Raw genomic sequence first — 14,284 nt, forward strand, 5'->3', positions numbered from 1 at the left:
AAGGTAGAGACGCCGCGATCCGTTCAAGGTGGTGGTGTAAAGTATGTATATATAAATATAACAGCGGTGGAGGAGGGAAGATGGGGGAGTGCCTTGTTTATATTCGTGGGAGGATGGCTCTTCTGGGCGGGTCCAGCCTAAGCAAACATGGCTGAATGCACAGGGAAGGCATCCATCACATACAACACAATACGGAACCATTGTTAGGGCTCAATCCGTTTGCTACCATTCAGATGACCTGTCAATGGATATTTGGTGGCAGATCCTAGCAACCAAAGCGCGCAAGACTTCTTTATCCTCCATATACCAATTCATCGGTCCAATGGCCCAACCCTAACCTCCTCCCTTTCCTGCAGCTTGCGCGCATCTTCCATTTTCTTCTCGTTGGCTCTGCCCTGGACCCCCAGCTTCTCAAATCGCTTTTTCCCACCGAAAAGCGACTTCGTGATGATATCCGCCGCTTGGCCACGATTCAGTTCCTGAGAGCGTGCTCGTTTGTTGTGAGCCTCCAGCCTTTTCAGGAACTTGCGCTGCCCAGTAGTCACCGAGGCTTGCCTCCAGGATTCTCGCAACGAAATGTAGCGTTCCTGAAACTTGCTTTTTGCAAAACTGTCTGCTGCTCGCACGGCGGTTTCCAGGTCCGGGCCGGATGCAATCTCTCGTGGCCGGGTGAAGACTTGGACGTCTGCCTCGTTTTTGAATTTCATGACATGGTGCACAACCCAAAGCTCGTCTTGTTTCTCTATGGTCAGCCACCCGGCTGAGTCGGTCAATACGTATTTCCGGTCGCTGACTTGGACCCAGGAGTACGAGCTGAGCATCCGGATGTACCTTTCGGTGCGGATGTCATTCAGAAGGTCGAAGACGCTATCATATCTGGTCATGTGCACGACCTTGGTATCGTCGTCTTCTGAGAGTACAGTGGCCGCTGGTTCTGCGGTATCATTTGATTCAACATCCAGCTTCTCTTGGAGCTCGTCGGCGGTCTTCCGTAATTCGTCTGTGCTAGCCTCTTTCAGCACTTCGTCGGGATGCAATCCAAACAGGGTAGGAGCAGTCAGAATTCCAGCTTCCAACGATGCAACCATGTCAATAATGTGGCAATTCTTCTTGCCAGGAAACAATCTCAGGCCTCGCCCGATCATCTGGATCAGCAGGTTTCTAGACCGTGTGGGTCGCGCCAGGAGGACACAGTCGATATTGGGGATATCCGTGCCCTCGGTGAAAAGCGCACAATTTAACAAGACAGGGAATTCCTGCGCTTTAAAAGCCCGCAGCTGCTCCGCGCGAGCGTCCTTGCGTGTGGTGCCAGTGAGGTAGCGAGCGTCAACGCCATGCTCCCGAAAAGTTTCAGTAAGCCTCTGCGCATGCGCCACATCCACACAAAAGACCAGGGTTGATTTCCGGTCTTCGGCATTGGCTAACCATGCCCGGACAGTAATATTGTTGATCGTGGGAGTGTTAACCGCGTTGGAAAGGCTGCCGACGGCAAAGTCACCAAATTGATCTTTCTTGACATGTTTCAGGTCGGCCCCGGACTTGACCGTGGTAAAAATCGCGTCTGACAGCCAGTTGTCTTCAATCATGTCCACGTAGTCCTTGTGGTAGACGATGTGATCAATGGCAGCACCCAATTTAAGCCCATCGAACCGCGAAAAGGTCGCCGAAACTCCAACCAGCACGGGTGAGTCGGCAGATGGCTCGTTTAGTCCAAAATGGTCCAATGCTTTGCGGTAAGAAGGCGCGACAATATGATGCGCCTCGTCGACAAGGACCAGTTTGAACGCGCTGGGGTCGAATTTGTCGATACGCCGCGCAAGGGTCTGGATGGACGAAATGATGATATCTCCTCCTCCCGTGGCGACATTATTGCCCATTTCGATTTCCACGATGTGATCCGGGTATGCGAGGCGGCAGTGGCGCGCGGCCTGTTCGACGAGCTCCCGCCGGTGGACGATGATCATCGTCTTTGTTGCTTTCGCGTCATGTGGAGGGATTCGGCCGATGAGCTGTGTGAAAATCACGGTCTTCCCTGCTCCTGTTGCTAGTGAAATCCCCAGGCGTCGATGGCCCTCGCCCAAGTATTTCAGCACTGACTGAATGGACTCCTCTTGGTAGTCGCGCAGGACGATGCCTGGGGGGCCCAAGGGCACCGTTGAGTTCAGGTGCACATGGCGATATTGCCAGCGACATGGCACCAGTGGCCTCTTCAAGTGCCGCGCGAAGAAAAAAGGTCCGATCCTGCGAACGAACTCCATGCGAATGCCATTGAGGAAGATCAAAAGCTCAAGGAGCTCCAGGACAGAACAAACAGAGCAAACACCCTCTTATCGATAGCAACACCGTTCCTCCCCATTTGAGACTTTTTTTGCTTCTTGAACTCAACATCATTATTATTCCCAAGCAGTGATGTGTCGCTTCTCCGGCATATCGCCCATGTGCCGCGAGTCACTGCAATCCTCGCGACCATGAGCAGCACCAGTGAATACGAGCCGGACCACGATGACGGCGATCCCGAATCCGACTTCGAGCCATCCGAGGTGCCTTCTTCGCCTGCGCTCGATGCGCTGACAATATCCTCCTCCGCCGGCGATCCAGAATCCGACATCACACATCCCCGACTTGCATGGCTGTGGTCGCAGATTCAACAGCTTCCTCCCGCCGCTCTCGAGGAGTATAAGCGGCTCCTCAGCGAAACCGAAAACGGCACTCAATATGTAGATAACGAGGAGCCGCACCTGGTGACGCAGAACGGGGCTGTGCTGTGGACACCTACGGAGAAAGAAGCACTTTTCAATGTCCTCGACCGACAGGGCAAGAATGGAATCCCGGAAATCGCGGCGGCGGTCGGCACCAAGTCCGAACTCGAGGTTATGGATCATCTACGGCTCCTGCACCGCAGTTTGGAGGTCGAGCACCTGTTCAAGAGTCACATCCGGCCGGTGGCTTTGGCGGATATCCCCGCCGCTGAGGAAGTCAGCGAGGAATGCGGCGCTTTACTGGATCGGTATGCGGAGGTTCTCGTCGTCGATGAGGAGCACAAGGCGGCGATCGAGCGCAAGCGAGAACACGGCCTGAACTGGGTCATCACCGAGACACGTGCTCAGAAGATTAAGGATGGGAAGAACGACGATACGGCGCGTGAGGGTGTCTCTCTTGCATCAGGTCTGCTCAACGTCCCTATCATGGTCCAACTGTCGCGCCGTGTTTTCATGAACCTTGGTGGATCAAGATCAGAAGACAACTGGACGAATCTTGTCATGTCGGAAGAGGAGGAACCATCTATGACCGCGGATGCACTCCAAGATTTCTACGCTTTGGTGATCAGCATCACACGTCGCCTGATCCAGTCCTCGATTTTTTTTGCCATGTCCCGCCTGCGCACTGTACAGCGGCGCGGGAAAGAGAGAACGAGTGTCGTGCGCAAAAGGGATGTGCGGACTGCAATGGACGTACTGAACATGAAGCGCGATAGATCCGATTTCTGGATTAAGCTCGCACGCCGGAATCATCTTGAAGTGGCCGACATGAAAAACCAAAAGGGGTGGGTTCCTCGAGTGTTTAGCTACGACGAGATCGAACAAATCCTGTCTGGCGATGACGACTACTTCAACCTTGTTTCTGAAACAGGTGTGTTACCAGACGATCAGCCGGAGGAGCCAGCAGAGGAAGAAGAAGGCATCGGGAGACCGCCATCTCGAGCCTCTTCTGAACTCTCCGCCCCACTATCTGAATCAGAATTATCCTTCCTGGACCCTGAAGACGAACACGCAGACACGCTAGACAGAGAACGCAGTCGTCGCGGGGAATTAAGACTTTGGAACAAACTTGAGCGGCCAGCACCAGCTTTTCTCGACGAGCCAATCAAAGAAGAAGACGACGAGAACGACCCAGAAAAGAATAAAGAGGTCATTCGCAAACCCCACGGAGAACGTAAGACGAAACAAGACCTGGTCGACTGGCGCGACCACACCCTTTACCGCAGCGAGTGGGAGGATTACGGCTACGGCATGGAAGATCTGGAGGAAGAGCTAGCCGAGAATCGTCACAAGAGGCGCCGTCTTGATGATTCTCTCGCGGAATCTCCTCTTGAGCATTTGCAAGATGTCGAAGACCATGAAGTCCATGTTCCTGAACTGGGAGATCACTACGACGAGGAGCAAGAACAGGTTTTCAGCAATGAGGACCAAACCCAGGAGATGCAAACCAGGGAAATCGATCACTACCCCGAACTCCCACCGGAGCCTTAACAGTCGTTTTCGCCAGGCGTGCGGCTCATCGCTAGAACATGCCGTCGCAATGGAAATACGAAATACCCCTAACTCAGAGACTTGAGCAACAGACAGAGAGTTCCCATCAAAAGACATAATAGTATTAATGAGAAATAAAACACATTCAAGAAAGACCCCGACCAACCAACATCCCCCTCCTATCTCATATCATATCCATCACCTCCTTAAGAACAGTCGACTCCCCAGTAGAAACGAGTGGAGTCGGAATTCAATCAAACTCAAACTCCAACAGATAGTAAGTAGAAGCGCCTTTTCCAAGCCAAAAGCAGATAAAAGAAGAATATTCATAACACGACAGGAAACAGACCGTCAGTAAAAAGAAAAAGATTGCAGACTCCATGAGTATGGCCCCCTCCCATTTTCTCCCTGACTCGAAAAGAAATCCAGGGGATATCGTACATAGGTGGATGCAGGAGAGGAAGAAGAAAACAAGACACTACAGATCCAGTGTCTTGAAGTCGCCTCCCTCAACACTCAGGGGCTCAGTGCCAGTACGGGCATCACCACCAACAGGCTGGAAGCTGTAGTGGTTGCCAATGCCCGCGGTGGCGGCGTTCGCAAGCAGAGCATTGGTATTCTCATTGGGACCTTGCAGGCTAACGGCTTGCAGAGCATCCTGGGCTTCCTTGACGCGCTTCTTGAAGGTCATCCGGTCCAAGAAGAGCTGCTGGCGTGCCTGCTCGAGTTCCCGGCGCTCGGCCTCGATGATCTCCTCCATCTCGTTGAACTGCTGCAGCTTGATCTCGAACTTCTGCAGGGTGACGTTGACCGCAGCGGAAACCAGGCGGGTCATTTCTCGCTCCTCATGGGAGGCGAGCGCACCAGCACGCGCCGCAGAAGCGGCAAGTGCGACGGTGCTGAGCGACTGCTTCGACTTGTCGGTGGTTTCAGCCTCGCGCACAATGTCCACATCCATGGAGTCTTCGGCCTTGACCGTCTCGCCTTCCCTTTCTTTGCCCTTGTCCTGCCCCTTCTCGAGTTGCTTCCGCAACTCTTTGCGGATCTCCTCTACAGATCGTCCGGCAGCGGCAGCGGCCACGGCGGGCTCAGCCATCTGGGCTAGGAAAGCCACCACAGACAAGACCGGGTTCTCGGCCTGGCTTATGGGGTCGCGTCCACTCGTGGAACGCATGTCAGGAAGGTCTTCGAGGTATTTGTCCTCAATCTCCAACTGCAAAAACTTCATCACGCATTCTTCTCTGGTGCGAGTGCCGACATGGCCGGCGATCTGCTCCCAGTTGTCGTCAAAGTTCTCCAGACCCTCCAGCAATAAGACAAGCTCTGAGTCCGACCACGGTGTGTCCTTGTCAGGCACATGGGTGTGGGACTTGTCCTCAAGCTTGACAAAATCCGAGGCATTGTGGCTGGAAGGCATTCTGCCTTGAAGGAAGCAGTTAGGGCACAGGTCATATTTCGTGTCGGGCAGACTGGCATTGCCTGATGCCGGGGCCGACTTGGCATAATGGAACCGCAGTCGGGTGCAATCGATACCGCAAGAGAAGCAGTGAGACTTCTTTTTGGGCTCCTGGGCAGCGTTCTCAAGATCCTGGGCAGAAGCTCCGTTCGCTTCGCCGTTAGTCTGCTTCTCCTTGTCGTCGGCAGGAGTGATCGCCTTTCCTTTCTCGTCATAGACATTACGGCGGACTTCGAGGTTGAGCTCAGACTTCGTAGCAGGAGTGGCTGAGGCCGCTCGGTCGGTGGCAGGAAGAGCCTTGCCAGCAGTGACGGAGTGGTTCGGTCCGGGCTGGAACGGCTGCAGACCTCGTGGAGTATCGGCGATGACTCGGAAGTGACCAGTGAATGGCGGGCCGATGTTGGAGGGCCGCGTCTGAGGGTCGACCTAGATAGGCGTTAGAAAAAGGGTCTTAAGCCAAAACCAAGACTTGGATACGTACCTGGTAGTTGATTAGACCCCACTGTTCAAGGAACGAGTGAACGCGCATGATTGCGCACACATCTCCAGCAAGGTTGCGACGGCACGCGGTAACAGTCAGATACTCGATGGGGTTTAGGCGATAAGTGTTGATCATGAAATCACGGTAGTCTTTGTAGATGGCAGGGGTCTTGCTGCGGTTGCGGCCATTGAAAAATTCTGCGAGGGCCTTCTTCTCAATCGCGTGGACAGTGTGCATATCGAACCATGTCGAGTAGCTGGGCAGGATGATGGCGTGTGTTTGCGCGACAAGCTGGGACCGGGCGGAGGCTTCCAGCGCCGACTTGGACTGCACCGGTTGTTCCTCACCTACAGCATCCGCATCTGCATCGGCAGGTGGCTGCGATTCTCCTGCCGCATCTTCCAGGCCTTCGGTATCGCGCTTGGCATCCGTCTCCGTGCCGCCCATCTCCTCATCTTCAGCATCGCCATTCCGGGGCTTGGGGGATGCTGGGGCATCGAGGGGATTGTCTGGTTCGGTCGAGGGCTCGATCTTCTTCTCTGGGGATTGCGCTTCTGGGCCGCGAGTTAGTATTCCGATCTTGGTCTCATCCCGGGGAGGCGATTACCTGAGGCGTGGCTGGAGGCGCGCGTAAGCTCAGCAGCCCCCTCGGCACCAGTCACGGGCTGAGAATTGTCGGAAACCCCGAGCGGGTTGACAGGAGTGTCATCCATGATGAATCACGAGTCAAAGCCTGCCGTCGCGAACGACAGAAGATGGCCTCCTTGCCGGTCTGTTCCTGGGGTGCAATGCACGGGCAGAGCACCAGTGAAGCTGATAGTACGTGCAGAGACAATCACGAAGGACCAAGCCGAGCAATGGAACGCTCGATATGAAAGACGGGGGCGAATGGGATGATGCAGGCTCGGGGGCTCGATGGTTGGATGGTCAGTCGCGACACGCAAAACTCGCGGCCGCTGAGGTTGAGCCGCTAACCGAATAGAGACTAGCGTGTATTAGATAAGCCTATTGTATATTCATAGCAGGGCAACACTGCAAATATCTCATTTGCAGCCCTTTATGTCGGGTACATGCAAAAGAATATGGGGACATTTGAAACCGAAACCAGAATTACTTGCTTTTGGGGCTGGAAATGTCATTGGCTGAGTTGATAACGTCAATGTTTTCGCACACCATGTCAAACGGCTATGTGATAGGAAGGTATTTGAGCATGCACTAAGCACTGAAAATTAGGATAATTGGTAGTGAGAAGATCAGCATTAGTTATTCTACTGGACATCTTGTCCCATTTTAATAGCTTAAAAGCGGGAACATAATAGGGTATGCACGAGGCTCTTGTGTTTGATTGTGGGAGTGAGAGTTAACATTTATTCCTTTGCGTTCGCTTCTGCACCACTTCTTCCGTCAAAGTTTCCACAGCATTTGGAGAAGAGATAGCCAGGACAAGACCAAAGGTTTGAAAGCATGAGAGTCAATTTGGATCCCAAAAGCAACGGTAGGACCGTTGAAGGACGATCCTCGACTACGTCTGAATGCCATTCAACACGGGCACGTCCCTCCAGTTTGCCCCTTCTTTCTTAATCACCTCTGCATCGTGGCTAAAGAGCCATTTCCGCCGGTCTTCAAAGCCCCAGAAGACTGGGTTCTCTGCCGTATCGAGAGCCAGCTTCTTGTCACGCGTCTGCTGCTCCTGCCCGTCATCAATATGCAAGATGTACTGGTGCTCACGCGTCTTGGCCTGCACGAGGCCCGCTCGCGGCATGCGGATTGTTTCGTACTGCTTCAGGGCCGTGGCCATGTCCACATCCTGCGCGAGTACCTGGCGCAAAACGGCGGCGTCTTCAAAGGACTGGGCGGCGCCCTGAGCCAGGTAAGGGAGCATGGGGTGACAACTGTCGCCCAGCAGCACGGCCTTGCCCGAGGGGTGTGTCCAGCGAGTAAGATTGGGCAGGTCACACAGTCGCCACTTCATGAACTCGCCCGTCAGGGCACAGAGCTTCCGGACCTTGGGCTCCCAGCTTGCGAATCGGTTGCACAGATCGCTGTTGTCGCCTTTGACGACCCAGACCTCGTCCGTGGTTTCGTTGTAGGAAGTAGCACACACGACAATGTTGTACATCTCCCCGTTGCGGATAGGGTAGCCAACCAGGTGTGCGTCCGGCCCGCACCAGGAAGTCGTGCAGGGGTCGAGGATAAGGTGGGCCAGATCCGGGTCGGCCAGCAACTTTTCGCTGGGAATGAGGATTCGGTAGGCTATGTCGCCAGTGTCCCGCGGGACGTCGGGCTGGCCGGTAAGCAAAGGCCGGCAGATGGACTTGATACCGTCTGCACCCACGATCAGATCGGCTTTGAAGACTTCTCCATCCTGCGTAGTCGCCATCGGAGCGTCGAAGTCGTAGGAGACGACACGCTTCTTGGTCAAAACTTTGACGCCGGCTTTCTGGGTGGCATCTAGCAGCGCCGCGTGCAGGTCTGCCCGATGAACAAGCCAGTAAGGTGACCCATGTGTCTCGACGATGTTGTTGAAAGGCAGATCAAAGATTGTGCTGCCATCCTTCCAACGAATGAAGTGATATCTCTGCGAAGTCGACTTCTTCATCCTCTCTAGGTCAACACCCCATCGCATGAGCAGGCGGCTCGAGTTAGGTGGGATCCTGATACCCGCTCCAGCCTATGAAAGTTGCTAATGTGAGCCAAAGTCCTCGCCCGGGGTTGATATTGAGGCCTTACTTCCGCGAACTCGGGAGCTGCATCAAGAATTGTGACCTTGTGGCCGTCGGTCTGCAGGGCGAGCCCCGTCGCTAGGCCGCCCAGGCCAGCGCCGACAACAAGGACGTTCAACGATCTGGAAGTGTTAGGCATCGTGCTGTACAGCCAGAGTAACTCGGTGAGGTTCACAGTCGTTTCACAGATCGTCTGAGTAAGAGTGGTAGCTAAATTCGTTCTTCTCAAGATGGCGGTTTTATAAATGAATGATGGCAAAGTTCACTGATAGCAAACCCGCTTCTTCCTCCCCGCGAAGATACTGATGCTCTCTGCGAATGCAAGCTGCCGCATGGCCGGATCTACTGTTCGAGTGGTAACATTAATTATCGGAACACTGCACCCGACGGAGAGATTTGCCGCTGGACCCGCTACCGTTCGTCGGTTCATCCCTCGGTTCATCCCTGTCTATTCTGATTTGCTCTGAGCCAGGTTCCGATGGGTAATTTTAAGGCACCTTGACTCGATTATTCCCAGTTTGCGGTTCCCCTGATAGTGTGTTGCTAGGACTTGCTTGGTATGGAACAAACTACTGTAGACATACGCAAGCGGTAGGAAAAAAGAATTCCAGCCACACTCTAGAACTGCGAATAGCGGTTTGTTTCTAGTGGGGATGTCCCTGTAAATTCCGATAACAAAAAAACGAAACTACAGACCCATTTCGCCAGAGCCATCCCTGACCTTATCTAAGAAAGGAACTTGGTGATAATCACACGGAAGTCCTCAAAGCCGTCAATGTAGGGTACATGCCCTGCAGACTTTACAATCTCCATCCTTACGGGTATCTTCTTCCCACAGTTCCATAGGCTCTCTTCCACGGCCTTCCGCATCTCCTGCATCTTGGACGGCAGGTCCGCATCCTTCTCCCCGGCAATAATGAGAGCCTCGTCACAGCCATGTCCCACCTTGGGATACAGCGGCCTGAGATCGAAAGATGGGTTGCTAAGAGCGGTGCAACAGGCCTCGAGCCCCTTGATTGTAGTCGTCGCCATAGACTTCTCCATTCTCGCCGTCTCTTCGGGATGCTCCGCCATCCACTCTTCGCCGAACCACCGCTTCCTCGTATTCAACAGGTCCTCTGACATTGATCCCGCTTCCTTGGCGGCGATTGTCCTCGCGGCGAAGTTATCTGGGATGCCTACCACGGCTGGTGAAGCGGCAATGGCGTCCGCTACAATGATCTTGTTCACCATGCCGGGATGACGCGCAACAAAGTACACGGCCTTGATGCCTCCCATCGATACCCCTACCCAGGCATGCAGTCTGCTGATTCTCAGGTGTTTTAAAAGGTAGTATACATCGTCCGCCAGGACCTCGAAAGACATGGAGGACATCTCAGATTCAGATGGTGCGTTAGAGCGGCCATGGCCCGGTTGGTCGTAGCGGAGGACCCGGAAGCCTTGATCTTCCAGTACAGGCACGACTAGATCCCAGGAAGTCAGGTCCTCCGCTAAAGAATTGGAAAGCAGGAGGATGCGATCTGAGGAGGTCCCAGGTGACAAAGTGTAGGCCATCTCTCGCCCGCTTGGAAGGGTGAACGACTCCATCATCTTGACGTTAGACCGTAAATGTGCGTGCTCAGCCCAGGTGACAAGCCGAGGTGTGAAGACGAAGAAGAACAAATCCTTAAAGATTCCATGGCTTGTGGACTGCTGTGCTGGATGATCTCTCAACCATACTCGCGACACAATCAGTAGTTTGGTCATGCGGATAAATACCTCCGCACCGGCAGTCCGGGGAGAAAACTAACCTTGTGGAGCATTCCCGGAAGCATGCGCCCGCCCTCTTCTCCTATTTCTCCACGCTCGCGCGGTCCACAACTCCGACGCATCTTTGACTCCGCATAGACGCACAGGCTGCATGCAGAAATCCTGGCGCAAAGCGCAAAAGGGAGTCGGAAGAGATTCGACTACGGTATCCGAAACGACGGACGACCACTATTCACTTTTCCAGTGAAGTACTTGATGGCCGAGGCTTCGGCAGCAGGGCCGCCGAAAGGCCGGTCCAGGAGGATACCAGACGCATCCAGGAAGCGATCTGCACATAGCTGTAAGTTCAATTTACACATGTCCGCAGCAAGTGTTGCTTTAAGACGGCCATCAGTGACCCCAGGGTCTGACATATGTACTAGGCGACTTTTGTCGAAAGGTTAGCTTGCTCTTACTGTGTTATACTTGCGATACGGACGGCCCGGCCCCTACAATCGCCTTATGCAACGATGTAAGCTGACAACAAGTGTCTATTACGATGGCACCAATAGCGGCGTTGCAAATGTGTTCTACTTCCATCCGGACACGGATGTGTCATGTGCCAGAACCATAATCTTGAATGCTCCTACACGCTTCCACGGAAGACCCGGTTCTACGGAAGTGTGGATGATTTGAGCTACCGGTAAGCTGCCTCACAACTACCATGCGTGCTGTCTCGATCAGCCGGCATTGACAGCTGGTACGTCCTTGCTTTAGATACAAATGTTTGGAGGCCATTGTACGTGGTGCATTTCCCAATGACGCCATTTCCACAGTCCCGGATCTCGTCCAGCTGGGAGAACGCATGGGATATGTCATGCCAGTCTTGTCTCATGATGAAACACCAAGGATGGAGGAGCTGTTAAAGGATGTTTCTACTACAGCCGATGATCAAGGTGTTTCTGGGTCAATGGAGTGTGCAGCTTCATCGTCACCGAGAACAGGTGCCACAAATATCCAGAGCGAGAGTGAGAGAAGAACCTCTTTCGACCAAGGACCTGAAACAAACCCCCGTGTAGACGAACCTGTGGGACTCATCAGAGACACAGCCGGGCGTGAGCATTTCATCGGCCCATCTGGGAGCCTGCAGTTTCTGGGCCAGCTCCGGAGGTTGATTCTCATCTCTCGCAGCGAGCAAGTAATTGGCTCCCCAGCGTCCACTCAGCTTACGGCTACGTTCATGGAGGAAGATGCAGCTCAGGCTCTCGAGGCAGACGGAAACCAAAATGAGCACGCGGAACCGTCTTCAGGAGTCACTGGCAGTAGTACCAACGAGGAACAGCAGATCGAAGAGCGCTCCCCTGCTCTGATCCAGGATTTTGCCAGCATCCCGGTTGATGACATTGAGGAGACCAGAAGGCAGCTTCCGCCTCGACATATTGTCGACTCGTTGGTACGGCTGTACTTCAAAGACGTACATCCGGACTTTCCATTATTCCACCGCGGGACCTTCGCGGAAGAATACGAGACATACATGTCTACGGAGCGGTATTATCAGCAGCCGACAAAAGCGAGCATGCATGTACCGTCGTCTACCGTACCTGAGCCAGGCTGGCTAGGCTGTTTGCACATGATGATTGCCTTTGGCTCACTGTCTAGCCCCTCTGACTTTCCTCCCAATCTCGACCTCACTTCCCTGTCTCAACACTGTGTCCGCCTAACCCGTCAGCTGCTGCCACATTTAATCTCCAGATGCACTCTCTCCAATATCCGAGCCCTTCTTCTTCTCTCCCTTTTCCTCCACAACCACAACGAACGAAATGCGGCCTGGAACCTGGTCGGAACCGCCATGCGTTTGTCCTTTGCTGTTGGCTTGCATCGGGCTAGCGATAACGGGTTACATTTTCGGCCCATGGAGAGGGAGGTGCGCAAGCGTGTTTTTTGCACACTCTACAGTTTCGAGCAGTTCCTTGCGTCAAGCCTGGGGAGGCCGAGCGGGTTCTACGACTTCGAAGACGTTGAGATAGTCCCTCCCCGTGAGGGTGTGCTGGACGGCGGCTACGATGAGGACGACGAGACTATGAAGCTTTCCCTGGAGCTACAGATTATCCTGGCTAAGGCGAGGGTCTCAATTGCGGTAAAGACGCTACCTGTGGCTAGCGACAAAAGAAGCATAGACGGCTTGGCTCGGCAAGAGCAGTCTTCGAGGGCGACGCTGGAGGCTTTGAATCAGTGGAGGAACGCCTTGGCTTCACGCCACGTGTTGAACATTCCATTCATTGGAGAGGCCGAAGATCTCCTTTGCCAAGGCGTCCAGGAGGCGCCGCGGATGCCATTACAAGAGCTCAAAGCAATGATGGGCTGGCAGAGTCGACATAGGCTTCGAGCCGCTCTGGTGCTGCATCTCCAGTACAGATACATTGCCATTCTAGTCACGCGATCTGCTTTGCTGCTATACGTTGCATCCTCTCAACGGAATGGGGAAGAGCTCCCCGCCGCTCTTAGCCGAAACAATGGCGGCACTGATCAGTACTCTGGCCCTGTAGAGGAGCGCCTGTCAGACATATGCGTCAAGCACGCTGTGCAGCTCTGCCGCCTCATCTTGCTTGCCGACTCCTTCGACCTAGTGAACGGCATCTCGGCTATGGACATTTTCTATGCCTACTGTGGCGTCATGGTACTTATCCTGCGATCGCTGCGGATTTCAATTTCTACGAGCCATTATCACGACCAGCACGAAGCGCGCCTGCAGACAGAGCTGCGCCAGCTGATCGCCCAGACGCGAGAGGTGCTTATGCGCGTAAACAAATGCAGCACAATGAAGAGGTTCGCACGCGTCGTCGCAACATTTGAGGATGGGTCGAGACAGGACAACACCAAGCCTGCTGTTTCTGTCCCCAACCAGTCGGCGAACGGTCGTCTGGCTACAGCGGGAAGAAATGCCCAGGTAGCCCCTGGGTTTCGAACTCGGCTAAGTGACCCTATTCATTCTGCCTCGGACGGCCGGCGAGCCAGCAACCTGGCAGCTGCTTCGGGAGCAGGAAGAACATCGCTTGATGCTTTTTCACTGGTGGCCTCGCAGCAAGACCCCATCAGCGTCCAGAATGGGCAAAGTACCGGAGTTGCGCCAAGGCTCGGCATCCAAGATGCCCCCGGGCAGCCAAACTTTCTGACGTCCTTTGATGGAGAACCGGATACCAGCGGTTGGATGGACTCATTGCTCAGCCTGGACTGGGCTGGTGTGGTGGACTGGGGCGATGTCGAATCCCTTCTGGTACGAAATTCGGGGTAACGATGTCTCTGGGAGAATATCTGGTTGAACATAGTAAGTCGACGCGTAATTACTCGGTAGGGACGTGCCCGAAATACTTTCAGCCGAGGTTTCAGCTACCAAAGGATAGATAAGGCCAACATCTTCTTCGCCGTCAGAGCCTCTCGCGAGAACGCAGGTCTGGGGGCACACACCAAAGGCAAAATCGTCTCCGCCGGTGCCAAGCTTTTGACCGGCGATTTGACTATATACAGGCCTTGCCTAGACCTACCTACAAAGGAACTTGGTCATATGACTCTATAATTGGGGACAGGGAAAGACTGATACAAATCCAATATATACATCGGGTCGTGCAAGGTATATTGAGCGGTCTCA

General features: G+C 53.9%; 6 protein-coding genes across 6 annotated transcripts; 2 read left to right on the forward strand and 4 right to left on the reverse strand.

Moving 5' to 3' along the window:
* Positions 1–311: 311 nt before the first annotated feature.
* Positions 312–2,258, reverse strand: PFLUO_LOCUS6430 (Putative ATP-dependent helicase IRC3; the record flags this gene model as incomplete). Its single annotated transcript, XM_073783974.1, has 1 exon — positions 312–2,258. The coding sequence occupies one exon, from the start codon at positions 2,256–2,258 to the stop codon at positions 312–314; it is 1,947 nt and encodes a 648-aa protein (XP_073640476.1).
* Positions 2,259–2,468: 210 nt separating this feature from the next.
* On the forward strand, positions 2,469–4,250 carry PFLUO_LOCUS6431 (uncharacterized protein; the record flags this gene model as incomplete). Its single annotated transcript, XM_073783975.1, has 1 exon — positions 2,469–4,250. One exon carries the CDS (start codon positions 2,469–2,471, stop codon positions 4,248–4,250), a length of 1,782 nt encoding a protein of 593 aa, XP_073640477.1.
* Positions 4,251–4,728: 478 nt separating this feature from the next.
* PFLUO_LOCUS6432 (SWI/SNF and RSC complex subunit Ssr2) lies at positions 4,729–6,900 on the reverse strand (the record flags this gene model as incomplete). The annotated part of the gene is made up of 3 exons (XM_073783976.1): positions 4,729–6,132; positions 6,188–6,741; positions 6,795–6,900. The coding sequence occupies 3 exons, from the start codon at positions 6,898–6,900 to the stop codon at positions 4,729–4,731; spliced, it is 2,064 nt and encodes a 687-aa protein (XP_073640478.1).
* An 809-nt stretch (positions 6,901–7,709) lies between these two features.
* PFLUO_LOCUS6433 (uncharacterized protein) lies at positions 7,710–9,049 on the reverse strand (the record flags this gene model as incomplete). The annotated part of the gene is made up of 2 exons (XM_073783978.1): positions 7,710–8,858; positions 8,918–9,049. 2 exons carry the CDS (start codon positions 9,047–9,049, stop codon positions 7,710–7,712), a joined length of 1,281 nt encoding a protein of 426 aa, XP_073640479.1.
* A 587-nt stretch (positions 9,050–9,636) lies between these two features.
* Positions 9,637–10,656, reverse strand: PFLUO_LOCUS6434 (uncharacterized protein; the record flags this gene model as incomplete). The annotated part of the gene is made up of 1 exon (XM_073783979.1): positions 9,637–10,656. The coding sequence occupies one exon, from the start codon at positions 10,654–10,656 to the stop codon at positions 9,637–9,639; it is 1,020 nt and encodes a 339-aa protein (XP_073640480.1).
* Positions 10,657–11,548: 892 nt separating this feature from the next.
* On the forward strand, positions 11,549–13,930 carry PFLUO_LOCUS6435 (uncharacterized protein; the record flags this gene model as incomplete). Its single annotated transcript, XM_073783980.1, has 1 exon — positions 11,549–13,930. One exon carries the CDS (start codon positions 11,549–11,551, stop codon positions 13,928–13,930), a length of 2,382 nt encoding a protein of 793 aa, XP_073640481.1.
* Between the last annotated feature and the right edge of the window lie 354 nt (positions 13,931–14,284).

This window comes from Penicillium psychrofluorescens, assembly GCF_964197705.1.
Source record: "Penicillium psychrofluorescens genome assembly, chromosome: 4".
Lineage (NCBI taxonomy): Eukaryota > Fungi > Ascomycota > Eurotiomycetes > Eurotiales > Aspergillaceae > Penicillium > Penicillium psychrofluorescens.